Source organism: Periplaneta americana, chromosome 2 (genome assembly GCF_040183065.1).
Source record: "Periplaneta americana isolate PAMFEO1 chromosome 2, P.americana_PAMFEO1_priV1, whole genome shotgun sequence".
NCBI lineage: Eukaryota > Metazoa > Arthropoda > Insecta > Blattodea > Blattidae > Periplaneta > Periplaneta americana.
The window spans coordinates 19,603,652-19,621,471 of NC_091118.1; the positions used below are offsets into that span (position 1 = coordinate 19,603,652).

General features: G+C 37.0%; 1 protein-coding gene across 11 annotated transcripts; it reads right to left on the reverse strand.

Annotated features, from left to right (window-relative positions):
- Positions 1 to 1,207: 1,207 nt before the first annotated feature.
- Positions 1,208 to 17,496, reverse strand: LOC138715177 (uncharacterized). 11 transcript variants are annotated; one of them, XM_069847783.1, is made up of 8 exons: positions 17,352 to 17,425; positions 15,607 to 16,155; positions 13,736 to 13,915; positions 12,213 to 12,310; positions 11,344 to 11,481; positions 9,270 to 9,352; positions 7,434 to 7,549; positions 1,208 to 1,956 (listed from the first exon to the last, which is right to left on the reverse strand). In XM_069847783.1, the coding sequence occupies exons 3-8, from the start codon at positions 13,737 to 13,739 to the stop codon at positions 1,895 to 1,897; spliced, it is 501 nt and encodes a 166-aa protein (XP_069703884.1). In that variant the 5' UTR covers positions 13,740 to 13,915; positions 15,607 to 16,155; positions 17,352 to 17,425; the 3' UTR covers positions 1,208 to 1,894. The 11 variants fall into 11 exon arrangements, 10 of the variants coding, with proteins under 10 accessions (XP_069703884.1, XP_069703935.1, XP_069703867.1 ...); XM_069847834.1 differs by lacking the exon at positions 15,607 to 16,155 and having other exon boundaries at positions 11,344 to 11,451; positions 13,736 to 14,045; positions 17,352 to 17,465; XM_069847766.1 differs by lacking the exon at positions 15,607 to 16,155 and having other exon boundaries at positions 13,736 to 14,045; positions 17,352 to 17,462.
- Positions 17,497 to 17,820: the final 324 nt, after the last annotated feature.

Below are 17,820 nucleotides of genomic sequence, written 5' to 3' on the forward strand. Positions count from 1 at the left end.
TCTGCTAAGAGGGAGTGGACTTTGAGAGTTATATCGAAGCTGCTAGTAATAAATCTGAACTAGGAGAAGGTAAAAGAGGAATTAACTTGGACGTCAAAGGAGAGGAAAGGCAAAGGAAATAATATAAATTCAAAATATAAGCAAGAATAACTAGCTTGTAACAGTTTTATTATATTAATACAATACATTTTAAATGGTACTCTGTTTCAGTTTAAACAAGAAATTCCACCAAGTCTCAAGCAACGTCAGTGAACACAACACAGAAGAGTCAAGAAATGAACGCAAGTTTTTATTTAGGTAACACAGGACAATCAAAAGAACAAAGGAATCAGTTATGTATTATTACATACCTCGTAGTGTTTTTACACATTGTACATTAGTTATTTTCTGAATTAGCCTGAAACTAACAATGGTTTAGAACTTTTAAATTAACAAACTATAAAGAGCCCTGACTTTATAAGAATGTACACGAGTTTCAATAGGAGAGGTAATGGAGGCATGGTTACGTTCAGAAAAATAAGTTAATGCAAGACAACAAGTGAAGGGTACACGGGAAAAACGAACAATGTCACATTTCCATTAAGGGGAGTCTGTACTGCCATCCCATCAATGTAAAGGAGAGTAATAAAAGATAAAGACCGTAATTTTAGCCTGTTACATACAATAATACTTGAAGAATAACCCCTAAAAATTTCAAATGTGTGTCTTACGTAAGTCCTGAGAAAAGTGCACCTAAATTAGATGAAATTTACATTGCTGGGATAGGCAGTACAGACTCCCCGGGTGAGATAATGATCTATTTCAGTATATTACTGCAAAATTTATTGGTGTTTCTACTTGAAATGAAGAAAATGATGAGTGTATCCGTGGTTTTAATTCTCATGTATCACTTTTGGTAAAAATACCACTAAAGTTTGTAGTAATACAGTGAATTAGATAATGACATCACCCTTAAAGGAATTGTGAGTCCACACCTGTAGAGTAATGGTCAGCGTGTCTGGCCGCGAAACCAGGTGGCCCGGTTCGATTCCCGGTCGGGGTAAGTTATCTGGTTGAGGTTTTTTCTGGGGTTTTCCCTCAACCCAATATGAGCAAATGCTGGGTAACTTTCAGTGTCGGACCTCGGACTCATTTCACTGGCATTATCACCTTCATCTCATTCAGACGCTAAATAACCTTAGATGTTGATAAAGCGTCGTAAAAAAAAAAAAAAAAAAAAAAAAAAAGGAATTGCGACATTGTTCGTTTTTCCTGTGTACCCTTCAAGTGTGAGAACTCCATAAATATCTTGAGGGTGCAGACGAAACATTTACGTGTTTGTTATTACATAGGGATTGGTTAAAAAAAAAACAAAAAACCACACGCATGCACGCACACACACACACTTTCTCCCTCTCACACACATAACATCTAATATTACAACTATGTAATGGGGCATGTTGAAATATATACTGTATAAAAAAACACACAGACACACACACACACAAAGCCTAATTAATTAAGTGGTATAGCAGAAAAGTCAGTACATCAAATTTTATTTGCAAATGTTCAATATGAGTTCCTTGTGTTACACGTCACACGTCAGATATGCCATCAGTAAGCTATTTCGTCCCAAATTCTAAGCATCATATCACAGTCTGTGATTGCAAGTCTGTTATGCAAATGCACTCATTGATAATCACAACTTCGAATAAAATTCATTAATAACCTGGTAATGCATAGTCTGTACACCAGAGGTGTCTAATGTAGCCTATATATAAAGCAGTTCAAAAATAAATGAATTCATTTGATAACCACACTTCTTGTTTGCACATTCACTGCTAGCTGTCACTTAAATGGAGAATTACGCGAATATATACTATCTTCATGTTACAAAGGCACGTGCACTGTAATCTCACTGGATGCTTGCTAATATGCTCAGCTCTCTGAAGTCACTCCATTCACCAACTCGTATTCCTGTAACAGAATTTAATATTAAAACCAGGTATTAGATACAACAGTGCAGGGAGATGCACTATCACCTGTACTTTTTAACTTCGCTTTTGAATATGCCATTAGGAAAGTTCAGGATAACAGGCAGGGTTTGGAATTGAACGGGCTAGATCAGCTTCTTGTCTATGCAGATGACGTGAATATGTTAGGAGAAAATACACAAACGGTTAGAGAAAACACGGAAATTTTACTTGAAGCAAGTAAAGCGATCGGTTTGGAAGTAAATCCCGAAAAGACAAAGTATATGATTATGTCTCGTGACGGGAATATTGTACAAAATGGAAATATAAATATTGGAGATTTATCCTTCGAAGAGGTGGAAAAATTCAAATATCTTGGAGCAACAGTAACAAATATAAATGACACTCGGGAGGAAATTAAACGCAGAATAAATATGGGAAATGCCTGTTATTATTCGGTTGAGAAGCTTTTATCATCCAGTCTGCTGTCAAAAAATCTGAAAGTTAGAATTTATAAAACAGTTATATTACCGGTTCTTCTATATGGCTGTGAAACTTGGACTCTCACTCTGAGAGAGGAACATAGGTTAAGGGTGTTTGAGAATAAGGTGCTTAGGAAAATATTTGGGGCTAAGCGGGATGAAGTTACAGGAGAATGGAGAAAGTTACACAACACAGAACTGCACGCATTGTATTCTTCACCTGACATAATTAGGAACTTGAAATCCAGACGTTTGAGATGGGCAGGGCATGTAGCACGTATGGGCGAATCCAGAAATGCATATAGAGTGTTAGTTGGGAGACTGGAGGGAAAAAGACCTTTAGGGAGGCCGAGACGTAGATGGGAGGATAATATTAAAATGGATTTGAGGGAGGTGGGGTATGATGATAGAGACTGGCTTAATCTTGCACAGGATAGGGACCGATGGCGGGCTTATGTGAGGGCGGCAATGAACCTTCGGGTTCCTTAAAAGCCATTTGTAAGTAAGTAATTAGATACAACAGTAAGTATTCCTGCACTGTGAGACTTAAGAATCTGATAAATGGTATTGCAGTCATTTCATAACTTTACACATGCTATATCACTAACAAGGGAAGGGTTTCGGCTCGAACAGGAATTTTTGGTTAAAAATTTGTACAGAGGCGTACCTCACAAAGGTGATGAAGACCGTAAAAGCAATCATTTGTGTAGCTCTCCATTTGGTTGGTATTGATCAATACACTTCTTTAAAAATGTACATGAGGATTCTCTATAAAATGCGTGAAACAGCACAGCAATAAGCACAACACGCAGAAGTAACACCTGAACCACACTCCAGTGCTGAAAAATCAAATGCCACCATTTTCAGACAGAACATTGGAGAAAAATGTTCTTAAATGGGTTTTAGACATTTTACCACTTGCACTAGCTCCTAGGCTAGGCTAGGCTAGGCTTACAGGTAAGGTGTCCCATCCCCTTAACTTGTGCAGTGCTCTCCCCACCCCTCAACTTGTACAGTGCTCTAACAGACAAACCACACATTACACAAACGAATGCTTTTGGGAGCTTTACAGAGATGTAAAGACGGGCCTGTATACAAATTTTGGATACGAAATTCCTGTTCGAGCCGAAACCCTTCCCTTGTAAGGGTAGCTACACACACACAACAAAGTGTAACAATTTTGCACAAACTGGGCAGATTTATCTCGTGTGTATGGTATGTAGCCAATCACTCAGTTAATCAATTTGTTCATTTAAGGTAGCAGTGCTTGCTGAGAGTTTAGTGAGGACCAAAGCAGATATTGTGATCATAAGGAAGCATTCGTTCAAAGCTACTGTACTACCAAAACTTCTGTGCCTTTGACCTAGCAAATCGAGCGCTAGTGCAGTACTTATCACCTACTGACTGGGACGTGGGAGTGCCAAGCTACTTGGAACTGGAGTAACTTACGATTCTCATGACTGCGTTCAGTTACTGTGGTGCCACATCTGATGAAATCATCATTAAGGATGGTGAAAACTATGCTATGTCGACTAATCGAGATTAGGTGACAACATTGGAGACACCAGAGAGAAATTCAACAAGCTGATAATGACGAGTTGGAACTTTGCGGCTTGGTGAAAGGTCGGCCACATGATATCAGTTGATCTACAGTAGTGGTTCGCATACTCTGTGCATCGTCAAAAGTTTTGGCGCATCAGTACAAAAATGAACCTTGTCTGGGAGACAAAATCTAAATATCATTATGACTACAACAGGAAAGAAGCTGCCTGCAAACCCATCGACCCCCCCAATACCAAGTTGTCTTAATAAAAATCTTAGTACTACTTACAAAAAGGGAAACCGAGTGAGGTGGCTTATGCATTCTGCATGGGACTCGCATTCGTGAGGTTCGTGGTTCGATTCCCGGACCAGCCAACCTGACTGTGGTTTTTCCGTGGTTTTCCACAGTTACTTAGGCAAATGCCAGGTTGGAATTTTCATTGCCACGGTCCATTTCCCCTCCCATCCTGTACAGAAAAAGAATTTATATTTCATATCATTCATCTTCTTCATCTCATTCATAGACATATTCAGATCAAGACACATGTCTTCGTCAGCATACGGGAGTGGGGGGTTGGTGTCCTCTCCGCAACCATTTCTGGGTTTCCAGCCTTTTGCAATATCTCTGCCAGAAATAACTTCTTGTCCAAACCTGTGGAGTAACGGGCAGCGCGTCTGGCCGTGAAACCAGGTGGCCCAGGTTCGATTCCCGGTCGGGACAAGTTACCTGGTTGAGGTTTTTTCCAGGGTTTTCCCTCAACCCAATATGAGCAAATGCTGGATAACTTTTGGTGCTGGACCCCGGACTCATTTCACCGGCATTATCACCATCTCATTCAGATGCTAAATAACCTAGATGTTGATAAAGCGTTGTAAAATAACCTACTTAAAAAATAATAACTTCTTAAGAGCATTTCCAAGGGTGCTTCGACACCTTGGAAGGGCCAATGGGATGGATCCTATGCTACTTGGTCACCTTGGCGGTATGAACTTTGGGCCCTCAATGGGTGAGAGGTTACATCCAGTCGGTGAGCTGGTATATCTCATCCTCATTCATCCCATAAATTCAGGGTGCACAATAGGCCTCAGTATGGCCGACGTGCAAAGAGTCTTCCCTAACTCGCCTCCAGCCATCGTTACCTAACCTAACCTACAAAAAAGAAATTGAACAAACTGACAATCTAAATATCAGGGGCAGGAACTAACAAAATATAACATACACTCTGTAGTTGTGGTACTTTCATCTAACAATAAGACATACGAAAGAACCAATTAACATTCAACTAGATTTAGAACCAGTTACAAAATCTGAAACTTCCAAACCTGTACTGAAAGCACTGGCATTAGATGCTGTGAACAATAGAAACCCACCAGAAGAATGGTTACATATCTACACAGATGGGTCTACTATCGATAACTACTCAGGATCAGGAATTACGTGTGCGTTATTCTCATTTTATCAACCAGCAGGACATCATACAACAAATTTTGATGCGGAAATAATGGCTATTCATATCTCACTCCAACACCTACTATACTGAATAGATAAATTTCAAAATGCTGTCATTCTCTCTGATTCTAAAGCAGCATTATATGCAATAAATTCATATAAAATGATGTCAATCCAAATTAAAGAATGTCACAAAATGATCCAACAACTTCAAAAACTACAGAAAAGAATTCAATTGCAATGGATACCTGCACATTGCGGAATTGCTGGAAATGAAACTGCTGACTTTCTTGCTAAAAAGAGATCCAATTTAATTCAGAATACAAATACAAGCCTACCTTTTACATCCATCAAAAGACTAATTAAAAATAAATATAAAATTAAGCAAAACCAAGCACTATGTACCAAAGCCAAAGATAAAAAATGGAGCATTTCAATAAAAAAACCAGAAATTATTCCAGAAATCCCACGTAAATCTGCAGTAGCAAAATTCAGACTGCTTACAGAACACGATTATTTGGCCAAACACTTGAATAAAATAGGAACTTACACAAATCCAAATTGCCCCCTATGCAACAAAGAAGAAGAAATGACTGAAGATCATCTACATACCTGTGAAGTTCTACCTGGTGGATCCACCACAGAGAAATATTGGAGAGCAAGAACGCTAATGGCTTCGTTGCCAAAGCCCGGCATTAGATAACAACAACAACAACAACAACAGTTGTAAACTCAGGATAAAACGAGATTTTAAGCTGGTCCCCCTGGCTTTTAAGTCCAGCGCTCTAGCCACTGTGGTAGTTGATTTGTGTAATATTAACCAACCTGAAACAAACTCTCTTCCAACTGATCATACTTTCTCCTCTTTTGCCTCCTGATCTGTACTGTCTTGCTTATTGGCTGTGTGAGTTAAAATGTGTTCTCGAAGGCGATGACTTACTGCAAAGCCCTTCGCACAAATGTCGCATTTAAAAGGCTTATCAGCTGCGTGGACCATTGTTGTGTGTTGTCGAAGGTGTTGTCTTTGCCTAAAACTTTTCTGACAAGTATCACATTTGTAAGGCTTATGATCCGTGTGAGTTGACGCATGTTGTTGGAGATGATCATACCGAGCAAATCTCTTATCACAAATGTGGCACATAAAAACCTTCAGATCTGTGTGAATTGTTGAATGTAGCCGAAGATGTTGCCTTTGCCTAAAACTCTTCCCACAAACGTCACATTTATGTGGTTTCACTTCTGAGTGGATTGTAGCATGTAGCCGAAATTGATCCTGGCGTCTGAATCTCTTATCACAAATGTCGCATTTGAAAGGTTTATCCTCTGTGTGGATTAATGCGTGATTCCGAAGATGTTGACGGAGTTTAAAACTTTTTGCACATACGTCGCACTTGAATGGTTTGTCGGATGTGTGTGTTGATTGGTGAATTCGGAGATTTTGGCGATGATTGAAGCTCTTCTCACAAACGCTGCATTTGTAACTCTTATGCCCTGTGTGGGTTAACATATGATTTCGAAGATATTTTCGACATTTAAAACTCTTCTCACAAAGGTCACATTTCAAAGGTTTATCTTCGGTATGGGTTAGTGAATGACTTCGGAGATCTTTTGGAAGTCCAAAACTCTTATCACAAACGTCACATTTGAAGGGCTTATCGTCTGTATGGGTTGATGCGTGTTGTCGAAAATTATCAACCCGTGCAAAACTCCTATCACAAACTTTGCATCTGAAAGACTTCTCGCCTGTGTGTGTTGACATGTGTTGCTGAAGACGATCACGTCGTCCAAAAGTCTTATCACAAAATTTACATTTGAAAGGCTTATTCTTTGTGTGCGTTAAAGCATGTTGTTGCAGATTATAATTTCGTAAAAAAGTCTTCTGACATAAGTTACACTTGAAATCCTTCTGTTCTGAATTATTAAGCCTAATGTTGTCAAAAAATTCTGAAATGCTGAGGTCCTTGTCACAAAATTCGCTTCTCAATTCTGACTGGTTGGAAGGGCTACCTGTCAAATCACTTTCTTGCATGTTCATATCTACGCCATATTGCTGTACATTCTTGTCTCTTGAGTGAATTTGTAGCACTCCTACGTCTTCTTTAACCAGTGTTGGCTGTATGGGCCTGCAAATCCACACAATTTGGTCACATAACTGAAGTTTACTAATGCATGTCTTACACAAATATTCTTAGATGTTTCTTAATTAATCCATTCTATATAAAAATTGTTTGGAAAATAGAATTGTGAGCCACCGACGTAGCTCAGTTGGCTGAGGTACCGATTCAGAGTTGCGTTCAGGCACGGGTTCGATTCCAGCTTGGGTTTTTTCGAGGTTTTCCCCAACTGTAAGGCAAATGTCAAGTAATCTATGGCGAATTCTCGGCCCCCATCTCACCAAATACCATTTCACTACCATAAATCCCATTAATGCTAAATAACTGAGCAGTTGATAGAGCGTCGTTAAATAACTAAAAAAAATAAATAAAATTGTGTGAATCGTACTGTCACCACATCCACATGAGAATATGAAATATAGCTATTCTGATAATGTCAATTACCTCGTTATTAAATACTTTAGTTGCCTCTTCTGAAAGTACAATGGAAGGACTAAAAAAAATTACTACATTTGGCTCTTAAACTAATGTAATTCGGTCATGGTGCTTCATTCACATTTAATATACATGAAAATTATTTTCCGAGGCATCGTTGGTATTTTGAGCAATCTTGATCCCCACTTAAGTAGGTTGCTAACCTCGCTTAAATGTTTTTTTCTGTAGGGGTCTGCTCCCTTAGTCGAATGTCCCGGTTTCGCGGCCTGAGCCTTCTTGGACGTGGGATTAGGATTTGCTGGCCGAGCTGACGATGTTGTGTCAGTTGGCGTTCCACAAGATTTATGAGTACTACCTATCGACATCAGTGGTACTCCTTGTGACCAATGCCAGCCTTTAGCCTTCAGCCTTGAGATTAGGGAAAAATGTAGAGTGCAGGGCGTAACAAAATGGATCACGACTAGAAGAAAAGGATGGCAGGGCCATGTATTAAGGATAATGGAAGACCGACTCCCGAAAATCGCAATGAAAGGAAAGTTGGACACCAACATCGGATTAAGGGAGCAAAGTTGGAAAATACAGGATTTATCCTAAAACACGAGGAAGAAAAAGAAGAAAATTATTATTATTATTATTATTATTATTATTATTATTATTATTATTATTATTATTATTGGTACTGCCATGAGAAAAACTGTTATTACTTTAATTAATTGTCGAAGCTTATATTCCAGATACCATGAACTTGATTATCTACTCTTATGCAAGGTCCTCAAAGGTGATAAAACATGTGATTCTTTTATAAGCAACGTTAGCTTCTGTGTTCATAAGAGAGGTATGAGGGATCACAAACTTTTATATAATAGAAATTCTAAATCTCTTTCTACAAATGCATTAAAAATGTCAACATGCACACATGAACATAAAAGTTCATATAAACTGTATCAAAGTTATTTTAATAGTTATCTCCTGCCACAACATGGCACTACAAGACTGCAGACAACAATTAGGATGATGTTCAGTCAAGGCTCCTATCAAATTTAGTATCAGGTCTTTTCTCTTGGGGTAAAAGATGATCACAGCACGGTGCTGACGACATCACCTCATTCTAGTACAAAGGTAATGGATCCTCTGTGCCTCATCCCAAGCACCTCTATGGCGTGTAATACGGATGGCTGTAACTTTTACTATTTTTTTATGGTGAAAAGTTTGTGAAACATCCCTCTTACAAATACAAAAGGACGTAAGTTATCATTACTTGAAAAACAAAAGCAAAATATATCAATACTCTCACCTGTAATTCAGGTCTTCGCCCATTTGTTGCTCGTCTGGCGGTATTGCTTCCTCCTTTACCACTTCCAAGTTCCAGGATTCTTCCTAGAGAAGAAAAAGTACATGTAAATAGCCTAATTATTCCACAAGACGTGATACGAAAAATGTTTCAGAGGCAGCAAAAAGCAATGAAAAGATTAACTGATAAATATATTTCACACATTTCTCTTGACATCTCATATGAACCGAAATGCATATGATTCCTGTGAGCAGTATGGAATGAAGATAAATGAAAACTGGACGAAGACCATGTTATCGGAACAAAAGTAAAGAAAGTAAACATGCGAATTCGAAATGAGGCACTTGAACAAGTGGACAGCTTCAAATACTTGGGGTGTACTATAAGCAGTAACATGAGCTGCTGCCAGGAAGTCAAAAAGAAGATAGCAATGGCAAAGGAAACTTTTAATAAGAAAAGGAACATCTTTCTGCGGACCTTTGGAAAAAGAACTAAGGAAGAGATTAGTGAAGTGTTTTGTGTGGACTGTGGCATTGTATGGGGCAGAAATATGGACATTACGACGAAGTGAAGAGAAACGACTAGAAGCATTTTAAATGTGGATATGGAGAAGAATGGAGCATGTGAAATGGACAGACAGAGTAAGAAATGAAACAGTGTTGAAAAGAATGTGTGAAGAAACAATGATGCTGAAACTGATCAGGAAGAGGAAAAGGAATTGACTAGGTCACTGGCTAAGAAGAAACGACTACAGCATGATGCACTGGAAGGATAGTGAATGGGAGACAAGTTCGAGGCAGAACAAATCAGATGAGACATAGATCATATGTGGAGACTATGAGACAGGTGGAAAACTATGAATGAAAGAACAGTATGAAGGCAAGGAAGGATACACACCAGAAAGAAGCAAGAGTTAGGGGAAAGGTGTATATTCTGTTTAATATATTTTTACATATTATTATTGAAGATTCAATTTTCTCTAACAAATGAATGTCCTGAAGAGAACACAAAAGTCTGCTTTGAAATTATACATTGTATTTGTTAGACAGAAATTCAGTTATTTCATCATATTATGAATGATATAGATATAGATATATAGATATTGCTGAAAAAATATGTAAATATAATAAAACAATGGGGATCATTAATAAAATCATGAAACCCTCACTAGTACAAAGACACACAAGAATAGGCTTGTATAAAACCTTAGCACAGCCAGTATTAAGCTATGGTAGTGAAGCGTGGACTGTGAAGAATAAAGATGTCAGTAGAATAACAGCAAGTGAGATGAGGTTTATGAGAGCAACAGCTGGATATACTCGCTGGGATCATAAAAAAAATGAGGACCTAATGCAAGAACTTCAAATAGAACCCATTATGCAGTTCATCAGCAAATATCAACTTCAGTGGAAGGGTCATCTCGAACGAATGAATCGATGCAGAATTCCAAAAGCACTGCTTCATTACCATCCATATGGCAAAAGATCTCTAGGCCGTCCAAAGAAGAGATGGACTGAAAATTCTAGTTTGAGACCGTAACAGGCCACTTGGCCTAATACTTGTTAGGAAGATGATGATGATGATGATGATGATGATGATTAATGATATTACAGTACATACATAGTTCGTTTTCTTTTAAACTATTATTAAAACTGCATTTATCATTTGCCATGCATCGAAATAGGAAGAATATTTTTTCACTGGAGTGCACACAAAAACATTCTCTACAACCCTAATGCTATGATATTTAACTTCATTTTTATATTATACCGCTTAAGTATACGTATGCCACACATTGCACCAATTAACAATATACAGGTTGTTAATGAATATCGAAATATTTTCACTGAGTATAAAGGTATCCTTGACAAGCTACTTGAGATGTAGAACCCATTTATGATGTTAGGGCATAGAATCTCCATAGGATAAGCATACCGGTACCACTGACTTTTACACCAAAACAATAGCGGAAGTTACATTTCAAATGCATCCCTTTTCTTTGTCAAATTATCTACATTCATTTCTAAGTGCAAGAACAAACACTAACCAAAGTCAGATAAAACTCAGCAGAACTCACCTTAACTTCTGATTTGAGCACAGCATAGGAATTATGGATTTCATTTTCTTCACTTTTGATGCCCGAAATGAGATTGCAATTCAGGTCGGAAGGGTCCTTTTTCATTTCCTGTACATTGGTTACAAAGGAATTCCCATTCTGTACATGAAAAATATGATACACAAGTAAATCTCACTTCGTCTCACAAAAGATACCAAACAAAAGAAATTCTGTTCCTATTTTTTATTCTTAAACAAATATAAATGACACTCGGGAGGAAATTAAACGCAGAATAAATATGGGAAATGCGTGTTATTATTCGGTTGAGAAGCTCTTATCATCCAGTCTTCTGTCCAAAAATCTGAAAGTTAGAATTTATAAAACAGTTATATTACCGGTTCTTCTGTATGGTTGTGAAACTTGGACTCTCACTCTGAGAGAGGAACATAGGTTCAGGGTGTTTGAGAATAAGGTGCTTAGGAAAATATTTGGGGCTAAGCGGGATGAAGTTACAGGAGAATGGAGAAAGTTACACAACACAGAACTGCACGCATTGTATTCTTCACCTGACATAATTAGGAACATAAAATCCAGACGTTTGAGATGGGCAGGGCATGTAGCACGTATGGGCGAATCCAGAAATGCATATAGAGTGTTAGTTGGGAGACCGGAGGGAAAAAGACCTTTAGGGAGGCCGAGACGTAGATGGGAGGATAATATTAAAATGGATTTGAGGGAGGTGGGGTATGATGATAGAGACTGGATTAATCTTGCACAGGATAGGGGCCGCTGGCGGGCTTATGTGAGGGCGGCAATGAACCTTCGGGTTCCATAAAAGCCATTTGTAAGTAAGTAAATAAAATATAGGTTAGGCCTAAGTATTCAATTACCATAGACTGAAGCATTTCCTCTTCACCATTACCAGTACTGTCATTCTCTGGAGCAAGTGGGTCGATTTCGGGTTCTGTTTTAATCACGTCCATGATAACTGGAATGAATGAATGAATGAATAAATAAATAAAATAAATAAATGATTAAAAGAATGAATGAATAAATGAAGGAATGAAGAAATAAACAAAGAACTATATGGAATATATACCGTAAATAAATAAATGATTAAAGAAATGAATGAATAAATGGAAGAATGAACAAATAAATAAAGAACTACATGGAATATATAAATAAATAAATGAATAAATAAATAAGTAAATAAATAAATAAATAAAGGAATAAATGAATAAATGAATTTTATTTTAGTAGGTTATTTTACGACGCTTTATCAACAGCTTAGGTTATTTAGCGTCTGAATGAGATGAAGGTGATAATGCCGGTGAAATGAGTCCGGGGTCCAGCACCGAAAGTTACCCAGCATTTGCTCATATTGGGTTGAGCAAAAACCCCGGAAAAAACTTCAACCAGGTAACTTGCCCCGACCGGGAATCGAACCTGGGCCACCTGGTTTCGCGGCTAGGAATAAATGAAGGAACGAACAAATAAATAAAGAAATACATGGAATATATAAATAAATAAATGATTAAAGAAATGAATGAATAAATGAAGGAACGAACAAATAAATAAGGAACTACCGTACATGGAATATATAAATAAATAAATGAATGAATAAATAGGCCTAAATAAGTAAATAAATAAATAAATAAAAGAATGAATGAATAAATGAAGGAACGAACAAATAAATAAATACATGGAATATATAAATAAATAAATGTTTAAAGAAATGAATGAATAAATGAAGGAACGAACAAATAAATAAGGAACTACCGTACATGGAATATATAAATAAATAAATGAATAAATAAATAAGTAAATAAATAAAGAAAGGAATGAATGAATAAATGAAGGAACGAACAAATAAATAAGGAACTACCGTACATGGAATATATAAATAAATAAATAAATAAATAAATAAAGGAATGAATGAATGAATAAACGAAGGAACGAACAAATAAATAAAGAAATACATGGAATATATAAATAAACAAATAAATGTATAAATAAATCTGCAGTGCTCGGGAAAAGTGGCATAAGTCAGTTTCCACAAACCTTTTTTGATAATTTATTGACAACTTACACTGGTTTATGTCGATTTGATTTTTTTCTGTATGAATTATTGTAATGGGAGGAATACTTATGTATTTTTTCCCAAGCGAGCAGATGTTCCATAAGTTGTCAATAAATTATCAAAAAAAGTTTTGTGGAAACTGACTTATGTCACTTTTCCCAAGCACTGCAGAAATAAAATACGGATTTGTTAAGTATTTCTTTAGAGAAAGTGAACCGCAAGAATCCACTTCCATGCTTAGGTTATTAGGCCTAGTCGTAAGAAGTCATGCACACTTTTATTCCAGGATCACGAATACTTCTTCAGGATATTTAGGCCTACATAAAAACTCACCCATGCTTTCTTATGACACAACATCCGTTCCAAACCATTGCTCCTTCACAGAGTGGTATAGGGCTATTCGTCCACACTGTCCTCCTGCTCCTCAATACTGTAGTGAATATAGAGAAGCAGTAGCCTTGAAGAACTGGTGTATTCTCTCCAATCTCTCTCTTAAACATTCTGCGAGATATCCTGCAGAATGTGAATGTTACACACCATACCGCAGGATATACATCATTGACAACATTACCCTCTTTCCATTTCCAACATTATTTCCCTTGAACCTTTCAAGGCGATGTGTGCAAGAAACTAGATATTCCCACTACAACCATAAGAGACATATCACTATTAGTCCTTAAAGGCTCTCTAATATTTAAAAGAAAATCTGTGCTTCAGTGGCTGGCCATGATAATATCTTTGAAAAATATTGGAGTGCAAGAGGTCAAATGACTTTGTCAAACGCCTGGCATTAGAAAACAACAAGAACATATTTAAAAGAATCATTAATACTTTCATTAACTAGATAACTATTTTCTACTTTCAGAAAATGTTTATTGTAAAATACCTTTTTGCTAATTCCAAGAAAACTGACCATAATATCTTTGTTATTGATAGCTCTAGATACATTCATTTGTGAATAATTTCGTAAATCAAATTGTCTCTTAAGCTTTTCCAAGAGGCAGTCTTGAATCTAGAGATAGAAAATATACTAAAATAAGTTCTGAAAGTGTTCAAGCAGCTGACACAATAGCTCAGTGGAAGAGTGCCCGATTGTGGATCCAAAAATGGATAGTTCAAGTCAACCTCAGGTAAGAAATTTATAATTAAAAGTTTTGTATAATTATTGTACCTTGTAATTACAAAACACCACACATACAGTGAAAAGAAGATAGGAGATGAGAAAGAATTAGAGAAAATGGAAGATATAAAAAAACATATTGTCATGATATTGATTTACACAAAAGTTTCATCCTTTAAGGCTTTTACTTTAAAGTTATCTCGGAAGAAATCCCCCCCCCCCACCTCCATCTCATGCACCATATGCTTGTTTTGAGGGGGGTATGTGCGGCATTTGTGTAACGTTTCTGGAGAACTATCAACATTTTTAGTTGTTTGGAATATATCAGTCCCCTAACTGCCCATTGTGCAACTCAAACCAAGAAATTGATTCGGAACACCTCAAAATCTGTGCTTCAGTGGCTGACCATGATAATATCTTTGAAAAATATTGGAGTGCAAGAGGTCAAATGACTTTATTGTCAAACGCCTGGCATTAGAAAACAACAACAACATTTTTAGTTGTGGCTTACCGGTAATTATTATCGTTTTCTTGAATGCATCGGTTTAATGAATGTCACTTGAAGTAGTCAGAGCTAGAATGAGAGGGTTAGAATGATACAGCAAATTTCGAGAATAGTTCAGGAGTAGTAGTGACATACAGAACACAAATTTTTCATCTTAACTGTCTACTTCATACATTTCCTCACAGATGGCTCCCTCTTTGATTCTCCATCCTACAACCAATGTTGTCGTCGTAATTTTTTTGTTTGACGAGACACTCCACCCCTTAATTTTCTCCCTTGAAATATATTTTACTTCCTCTCTCTATCTCTCTGGTCAACATTTACAGTAGTAGACGTTTTTATGTTAAAGACGAAATAAAAAAAATTTTTTCCTTTAGCTTTTAATTGTAAAACAAGATTGGTTTAAAGCATATCCTATGAAGCTCTTACAGTAGATGCACACTTGCTGGTGATGAATCCTACAGCATGTATCTACAGCATTCTGGTGTTTGTTCAACAATTCTTTATATATATAACAATGCCGGATACTCGACTGTTCGCCATTCACCCATATGAAGCAAGTTATAGAGACCAATTTACCTGTCAGTTATTACTCAGGGTGTGCCACATGAGGTTGGTCTATGCTCCACCTGCGATGAGATGAGATGATGTAGAGTTGTTGTAACCCTCAGTAGCGCAGTTGGTATAGCGCTGGCCTTCTATGCTCGAGGTTGCGGGTTCGATCCCGGCCGAGGTCGATGGCATTTAAGTGTGTTTAAATGCGACAAGTTCATGTCCGTAGATTTACTGGCGGGACAAAAATTCCAGCACAACGGCGACGCTGATATAACCTCTGCAGTTTTGAGCATCATTAAATTAATCCATATATATATATATATATATATATATATATATATATAGAGAGAGAGAGAGAGAGAGTTGTTGGGATGCCACAGGAACTGGAGCTCCTGGAGGAAACCCTTGTGTTACCTGAACCAGAATTGTACAACACAAGTTATAAATTGGGGGTATGCTGGGGATCGAACCCAGTTGCAGAGGATTATAAGTCCAGTGCTCTAGCCATCGTGGTGGCCCATTCTTTTATATATTGGTTTTGGATTCCAGCACTGTAGACGTGGATCATTTATGCTGTGAACATTAAGAAAGACCTATTAGGAACAGTAGAAGATGATCCAAGATCAATACAGATCTCTGTGTACAAAGCATAAGCACCCATATGACATATGGACAAAAACGATTTATTAAGGAATTTTTCGTTCCCATACACTATATGGTCTCCATGACAGCACTGCCTACAACTTTCTCCTTCCCACAAGACCCATGTCATTTCAGGGGCGGGGTTTACGATGGTTCACTTTCTCTAAAGTTTTACGCAATATTAATCCACATAGCCTGAAAAATAGCACCCAGGGAAACGTTGTCTCCATTTTTCGAAGGGAACTACAGCGAGTAAATGCGTAATTTCTTGAAGAAGTATTAACAAAAATGTTTGGAATGGACAGGTTCAGGACCTTCTTGATAGAGAAAAAGTCTAACATGCAAAACCAAAGCCAAACACAGGATTAAGTGCCTACAAGTTCTTATACGAAAACATTAAACTCAATCCCACGAAATTTCTGTAAATTATAATTATCTGCAGTATCAGGCCTTCAGTTATTGTCTGAGATACATTTACAGATATTTGCAACAGGAATCAAGCTAATAGCCTAACATATTTCAAACGGTTTCTGACAAATATTATTATTATTATTATTAAATTGTGACTTGGGCGAAAAACGAAACAGCACATATTTGTGATGGGCTCAAGAAATCAATTATTCGTGTAAAATATTTACAATAACAAAAAAAAAAAAAAAAAAAATCTTTTCATATATTAAGCAGGGTACGAATTAAGATTTCTGATGAGGAGGGGGGGATAGAATCCTAGACAGTGGATACCATACATAAAATTATTATTATCCTCATTTGATAAGGCTCAACGCTTGGTCGCACTGAGTTGCTTGTCTTGCATCTTGATCATAATAATTATTATATCCATGAGCAGGCTTAAGATAAGATGTGTAATTTCTAAGTTATTGATTGTTGTCAGCTTACCGTGATAATACAGAAATATTATTTTCTTTGCTTACTTTGTACTTTATAAAGTACAGATACTCGTATTAAAACAATTATATTTTGTGAGGGAGGATAAAAGTTATCCCAGGCAGGGTTGTTAATATATGAGAGGGGGATAACTTCCCAATAGGGGGAAATCCCCTCATTCCCCTCTGTTAATTCGCACCCTGACATTAGGTAATCATAAATATGTATAAATGTCACAGTACCTTCCATTTCTAAAATTATTTTCTCGTCTGCAAACCTAATACACTAAAATAACAATCAACCTGGCAGCATTATATTATTATGTACGTCTTTTACGATCCTATTGCAGTGAGTAAGTGGAACTGACCCAGTGACCAAGACCGTCTTCTTGGGTTGACATAAAATTGTTAGAAAGCTAATAGATTATATAATATACATGATATGCGTATACAATTTGGCCCTCTCTTCAATGTTGCTAATATCACCAAAGCACGTAAAATCGCAATGTACTGGAATAATAATAATAATAATAATAATAATAATAATAATAATAATAATAATAATAATAAGAAAAAAGGAAAACAATAACGTCCTGCTTATCTGGTATTGTTGTTGTTTAGTCAACTGTCCGAAGACAGGTCTGAATCTCACAAGTGATACCAAAAAGCACCACTTATGAGGCAACTAGGTCAGGAGATAATGGCGTAGGTT